Source organism: Psammomys obesus, unplaced genomic scaffold, assembly GCF_907164565.1.
Source record: "Psammomys obesus unplaced genomic scaffold, mPsaObe1.curated_primary_1811, whole genome shotgun sequence".
NCBI classification, from domain to species: Eukaryota; Metazoa; Chordata; class Mammalia; order Rodentia; family Muridae; genus Psammomys; species Psammomys obesus.
The window spans coordinates 29241731-29248949 of NW_026596095.1; the positions used below are offsets into that span (position 1 = coordinate 29241731).

Below are 7219 nucleotides of genomic sequence, written 5' to 3' on the forward strand. Positions count from 1 at the left end.
CTGCTTTTACTGCCAAACAAGGCAACTCACAAAGGCCTTTCTGGTGAGCTGTCTGCAACCAGCATTCACATACACACCTCATAACATTTTAAAAGCTGCTCATAAGGATGTTGAGATTTAATAAGCTGTAGTACAATATGCTTAAAAGATGTCTGGGCATTTTCCCTTTTTGGAGTTTAAGAGACAGGAACTAGATTTTGATGAAAACCTTGAGAGATGCACATACTAACCCACTGTAACACTTAAGACACTTGTGAACAGGCCTACTTTCATGGCTTCAGTGTTTAAGATCGAATCTTCTCTCCAGGCCTCAAAGTTCTTTCTTTTATGCTATAAGTAAAAGGCAGTCCTCATTTGTATAATTTGTAAAATAATAGCATTGAGATAAATGATCTCAGGGTCCCTTCAAGCCTTACAATTTTAATATTTCTGAAGGGCTACTAGATTAATGACTACTTTTCTAGATTTGCTAGAAATGAATTAACTGACACAATCAATATTTTAGTTTTATTTTCATGGAGCCTAGGGTTACTTTTCGTAAAAATAGGTATGGTGATACACTTGAATCCTATGACATGGAGTTATAATTTTGCTAATTAAATTATACATGTTACAGAATACTAAAACAACCACATTGGCATTAAGTACTTCGACTAAAACTCCCAAACTAACCAACCAACCTGATGACTTGGTTGCAGTGGGCACACATAGGAGTTCGCTTGCCTGCTGGAATGTGCTCAGCTCTCTGCACGAGTGTGTCTTGGTCACTTGGCTGGGGCGGCCCCACAGCTGAGTTCACAGGTGCCCCTGTACCCAAAGTTGCATTGTTTGAAATTCTTCCAGTAGAAGGTGCTAGGAGTTAAATGCAAGAAAATCAGAATGAGAAAAAGGCAACTATGAACTTTCCTAATAACAAAATCACTGGTTAAGTTATTCACCTACTCACTGACACTGTGGCAAAGTAAGACCCAAACATGGGGCATAATTAAACAGGTGAACAGAGAATAAACTCAAGGATTAGCACACAATTCGAGTGAGAATGATGGCATGCATCCGCTCCTTTCTTACTTTTACAAGGAGATATGGTTAGGTGGCCATCATAGGTGACATATTTCTTTCCATCTACTTATCTTTGCCCACCTTAACTAATTAAAGTTGTTTCCAAATATATCACAGGCATCTAAGAAACTTCAGTGTGTTGAAGATAAAAAGCTTGCTCTATCCTCTCCCAGTTTGTATTTTCCAAGATCGCATCATCATTACTAGGCATGTGAGCCAGTATCTGTAGTATCCTAGTTACCCAGTATCACCCCTGTTCCTTCCTGTGCAACTCTGGTTTGAAGAGGTTCAGATTTCCACAGATTTGCCTCCCCCTCTCCATTCCCACAATGTTTCCTATTTGAGATCCTGGATGTTTGCTTTCTGGACTAGTTGCCTAAATGTCTTATCTTCCTTATGTTCCTTCTCCCAAGGACTACTGAAGATGGAAATGCTGGCAGACCACAAGTCCATAAAGTGGTTCAGGAGTCTCCCTGCTCTCTGACCAGGGAACACGGTTCATGTCTTTGCACTATGCACTAGCCTTCCCAGTCACCTGCTCCTCAGTGTCACTACTCACCTCTCTGCCTTCACCTAGTGCTACAGCAATACCAAACTGCCTCATTTTTTTTGTACACATGATCTTGTATGCACAGACTGCCTTTGCTCCCAGGAATACCATTGTTCTTCCCTTCCTTTTTTTGCATAGCAACCACCACGTATGATTTAAGACTCAATTCTTTGGTGAACTATTTCATACCTTCCCAATGACCCATATCTACCATGGTTTCTTCCATATAACAGAGATCAAATGTTTGTCTTCCATGTTCTCATAATTTTCCATGAATGCCTCATTTATTCCACTAATACTTTTGTATATTTTCTCCTTCTACACATGTTCCCAAAAACTCTTAATCCTATTTTACAACAAATACAATCTCGGAAATGAATGAATAAATCAATCAATACATCAGTGAGTAAACATAAATGGGTCTGAAACCAACAGGAAAGAGTTCTCTTTACCCACAAACAACTAAAGTCTACTGGAATATGAAAGATGCATATTTAAATGGTTTAAAGGGAATACCTTAAGTAAAAAGCATACACATATAACATAAGTCAATATTGTGTGTGATACATATATTCTTCTGTGCCTACCCAAGTGGACATCTATTACAAATGTGATTAGAAGTGTGTAAAAGTAATTAAGATAACTATTAGAATATTTTCCCTCCATCAGAATAAGGTCTGTTTGTAAGGATTTGCAATTACAGGCCCAGAAGCCTCGCACTTCTGCTGTGCTGAGTGTTGCACCCATGCTATGAAATGGAGCTTCCAACATGAGGAAACTCACCTTGAAATGGGTTGAACCGTTTCCACTCTGTGACTCACATATTCCCTTAAACAAATGGGGAAGGGCATTAGTGCTATATCCAGTTCATATATCTTCTTCCTTGGTACTCTGTTTACGCTCACACTACAACCTGACCTTGGCGCTAAAGTTTCTATGTACAGGTTTGCTCTTTTCTGAGAAACTGGAAAGCATTTTCCACGTTCAGTTTACAAGTCTTTTCATTTCAAAGATGCCAAATGGGTCTCTTCTTATTAAAGCTCTTCCTGAGAACCTCCCTTTTTTAAATCCCTCATGCAGGCAGGCAGAGACAGCATTCTGCCTTCCATGTTCCCAATGCTTCACCTTCAGACTCCAGCAGCTGCTTCACAGCAAGTGTTTTCAAGTTGCCCTCTCCTTCTTATCCAAACCTTATCCTATCATTTGATTTCTAGCTTCAAAGTCCTGAGGTCTACACAACTGTCATCACTCTCCTAGCTGCAATCTATGATTTCTTCCATTTCCCCATTTCTCGTAGGCACATGCTGCACACAGACACACAGACTTTGGTTAGGGTCCCTTCAGAAAGCCATACCTGAACCCCACCACTGTATGACCTTTAGTCAATGAAATGTCTAGTATGTGCTACTTATGTACTTACCCTTGCCTTATTCTGCAAAGATCATTCAAGTTTTGCTTTCAATTTTTAATTTAATCCAACAACATGGCTACTCTGGTAAGAGATCACATACAAAGACCTAGAGCTGTGTGATCCCTCTGGAATACACCCACACACTTAGTCTACACTGTTATTCCCTCTGCGTGGAATACAGACACACCTTTAATCCCAATGACGTCTAATTTAGGAGCAGAAAATGGATTTAACAGAGAAAGATTTAACAGAATTAGTCAGAGATATCATATGCTCAACTCTCATAAGAACAGACAGGAAAGAGGAACTACTGAAGAGCAGGGCAGTGAGAGAGCAAGAGAGTTGGTAGGAACAGTACAATAGAGTTTGCAAGTGCAGTACACTTTGGCACAGTTGAGTTTGTGCAGTTTAGTTCATGGAGTCCAGAAGTAGTTTTTCCAAGCACAGTAATTCAGTGAGAAATGGAAAGAAACCAGTTCGAATCTGTCAGGTTGGAGAGAGTTTTGAGCCAAAACAGCTGAGTTGAACCAGCCAGCCATAGTTCAGAAATAACTAGAAAGGGTAAGTTTATTCAGTATTAAGTTTTAGAGGGTAAAAACATTCTAGGCCTAGGTTAGCAGACAGAGGCTGGAAGTTGAAGCCTTCAAGGTCCAAGCTTGCAGAGATTGTATGGAGGCTCTAAGCTTCCAAGCCTCAGTCTAGGGCTAGTTAGAAACACTCTGGGTTCAGCCCAAGCAATGAATTCATAAAGCTTGGGTGCCGCCCTCATCTGAGGAAATAAAAGTACTATTTATAGCTCTCTTCTCCAAAGTCTCCACTGACCACTATTGCAGAAGGCCTCTCTTTAACACCTACACTATGCTGCCTAGATAATTTATATAGTATTTGTCAAACTTCTGTTAATATCTTTTCTTCTCCAAGTCAATTAATTTTTAAAATGGGTACAAAACATATACTCCTTTTCTACCAGAAAACTGCCTTAAGAACAGAAAGTGAACAGGCACTTAATCAGATGGAAAAAAAGAAAGTCAGTCCACTTTGTTGTTTCTGCCCTCAGACTATACAGAAAGCCATTTCTTAAATGAGGATTAGGGTTAGGGTTTCAAATGGGAAAGTTACTAATTGGAAAATCTAGAAATCAGACCTCAAAGAGAATGAAACCCTTTCATCTACCGTATCACATTATCTATGCATAAGCCCTAAAGTACAGAGTCATCTGGACATTTCTAAGCAATAAGTGAGTACAAAGATTCTCAAACAGTCATTGTAGAATGGGACATAATCCATATGGCACAGGCCTCAAGAAGGTACATGAGGAACTAACTTACTTATATGAATCATTTTTAATCACAAAACATGTGACTATATCTTAAATACAAATAAGAAAGCTCCAAGTTCTACTGCTTTCTGTTAGTCCCCCACACACCACCTTGGAGGTGAAGAAAATTCTTATCCCTGTTTGTTGCTGTGTACTAGCACACTGGCAAGCACACAAAGCTATGTAGTCCCTGCTAACAACTGTACCTGAGCAGTCCCAAGGTACAGTTATTTACAATATGGATGAAACACTCCATTTGTCTGGACTGATTCTCACACCTTTCTAGCACAGGAACGGCTAACATTTGAGTAACTAAGTCCCATCCTATGGTTCTAGCCACTTGGCATGATAAAGTGTGAGAACATGAGGCACTAGGTGAATGAAACAAAGCAAAGTTAGTCCTACTTCTGTGATAATTACTGTACCGTCTCAGAAAAATAATTGTCCATGGAGATCAGATGCCTTAAGTGTATTGAGCCTTCTGTAAAAATGATCTACCTTGATGAAAATTTACTTATCAACAGAATTGTTTTTCTTTTCTTTTCCTTTCTAGTAAGAACATCACATAGGAACACAGACTCAGTCCCAGGTCACGGTGTGGAACTCTAAGCCACAAGAACAAGAACTTAAGCCGTAAGTCAGTCAGTGCCACGATGAAGAACATGGGGAAATAAGCTCTACTTTAGATTAGATTTCTTCTTCAACCTTAATCCTGAGCAATTTTTATTAAATTTGGATTCTTTTGCAGACTATCTCTACCCAAGTGGAACTTTGTCTGAAATGCTTTTCTTTTGTAATAAACATATTTCAGCGCCAGCTCTCCAGAAATTCAAAGTCATTAGCTATTTGATAAACTGTGAGAATGCCCCCTTCGTTAACTAAAATTGTTGCCTTAGTGTTTGAAGGGCTATAAACGGCACACATCCACACTTGATCTTTCCTTTTGCTTTTCGCCATTTAGTGTTTACGGAGATTAACACCAAATAATTTAAACATGCACTGGATAATTTGTCAGTATACCAGATTGCTCTCAGCATCTGAAAAGAGGGTCTGTTACAATAATCAAGTAAAACGAGGAACAGTTCAATCACTAATTTAAAAAAAAATACTTGTCACGACGATGTACCTCTTTTAATCTGTGACTTCTTATATCTCTCCATTTCTTCTCATGTGCACACTTGCTTGCTCACATGCCCACACCCATGCACATACAAACAAAACCAGACACATAAACACACACAGCTACAAAACCACACATGCAAAATCACCTACACAGCTTTAGACTTGTTGCTGCTGGTGTTACGCTGAAAAGTTAAAGGAGACAGAGCCAGAGGGAACTGGTGCATCATTGCAACAATGCTACTGCCGTCACTCGGCAGATTAAAAACGCACAGCCAGGGAAGAATAGCGACTGCTCAGGGCATGAAATCAAGCAACTGGTTTATCAACTACTCGGCTTTACCAGTATGAGTACGAATGATTTCTGCCTTCATGAAGTTTAAAGAAGGTTACAGACCATCATATAATCGATTTTCTTTGCAGTGGGATGAAGCTCAGATATAAAATGTTTCTGAAAGGTACATGGGACATAGCTTTGTGTCCCCATCCAAGATGCTAGGAGATGGGGGTGGACTCTTTTTTGGGGCGGGGTCTAGCAGGAGTTTGCTCCTCATCGTGATTTCTTGATGTGGGTTGTGAGGTGGGTGGGCTTCCTCTGTTACATGCTCCTTCCAAGATGAAACTTCATTTCAGATTCACAAGCAAAAAAGGACAATGGACTGAAACTGTGCAATGATAGGGTGACTGCTGTTGGGGGTGTGCAACTGCCCTCTGACTGGATCTGAGGCCTGCTCCATAAAGGACACAAGCCTCGTACCATAAGCCTAGCTAGTGAGACCCATGGAGAACTCTTCCTAAGCAGGCTAACTAAGTTGGCACAGTTATCAAACTGCCTTGTACCTATAGACAAAAGCCCTTCACTTTAATCAGAGAAGCCCCCCTTTACAGTGAATTGGGAATAAATGTAGAGACTTGTGGATACCCAAGAGGCTGAGAAGTGACAATTGAGGACTCATCCCTAGACTGCACGTTTACATGGAAAAGAACCCAAGGCTTGGAAAACTTAGTGGAAATATGTAAGAGCTGGAAAATATAGTGAAGGACTGTGAAATGCCAGTTTCTAGATTCCACGTAGCCATTTGCAATCCCAAATTCACAACTGTAGGCACCTGCACTGGACCTGCACAAGGCAGGTCCTGTCAAAAATCAACTATGGTAGCAGAAGGAGCCCACAGACTCTTGGGATTTACAACTCCAGTTCCACCAATTACTTCTCACTTGATAAGCAAGTTTAAGTGCACGAGTGTCAGAATTTCCCTTTATATAAGATATTTAGCACACTCAGAGAGTTTATGTAGTAGGAGGCGGGCTCACCGCTGAGCCACTGGCTTTTGCTAGTGCCTAGGAGAGGACCCATGGCCCCCAGTTGAGCACGCACCACCGAGCCCACCAAGCTATAGTAGATAGCTCCAAACCCATGGTCGCCTAGGCATCCCTGCCTAAACTTGGGAGGTCACAAATCAGACAAACAGATGTGAACTTGAGAAAGACATCGTAGTAGGGAGAGGGAGAGGGTGTGTGAAAGTGGTATGTGTCATGTACATTGGTTTAAGTTGTAATAACTAATTTATTTTAAAAATAGTAAGGAAAATAAAGATTTAATCTCTTAATGTTGATTATCTCAGGTATGTTTTTCACCAATAGGGAGCTGATTAACTCACGGGGTAAGTGGTAGGAGTTTGAAAGATAGTAAGTTTACTTATAGAGCTATTCATTCATTCAACACTGTGGGCAGTTTTTGTCAACTTGACATAATCCTGGA

The 7219-nt window shown here is 40.3% G+C and overlaps 1 protein-coding gene across 1 annotated transcript in view; it reads right to left on the reverse strand.

Annotated features, from left to right (window-relative positions):
- Nucleotides 1-7219, reverse strand: part of Pdlim5 (PDZ and LIM domain 5) — a 181561-nt gene that overhangs the window by 20601 nt on the left and 153741 nt on the right. The window contains exon 9 of the mRNA XM_055628218.1: nt 681-852. Within this exon, the coding sequence (XP_055484193.1) occupies nt 681-852 (172 nt within the window). The remainder of the gene's footprint in view (nt 1-680; nt 853-7219) is intronic.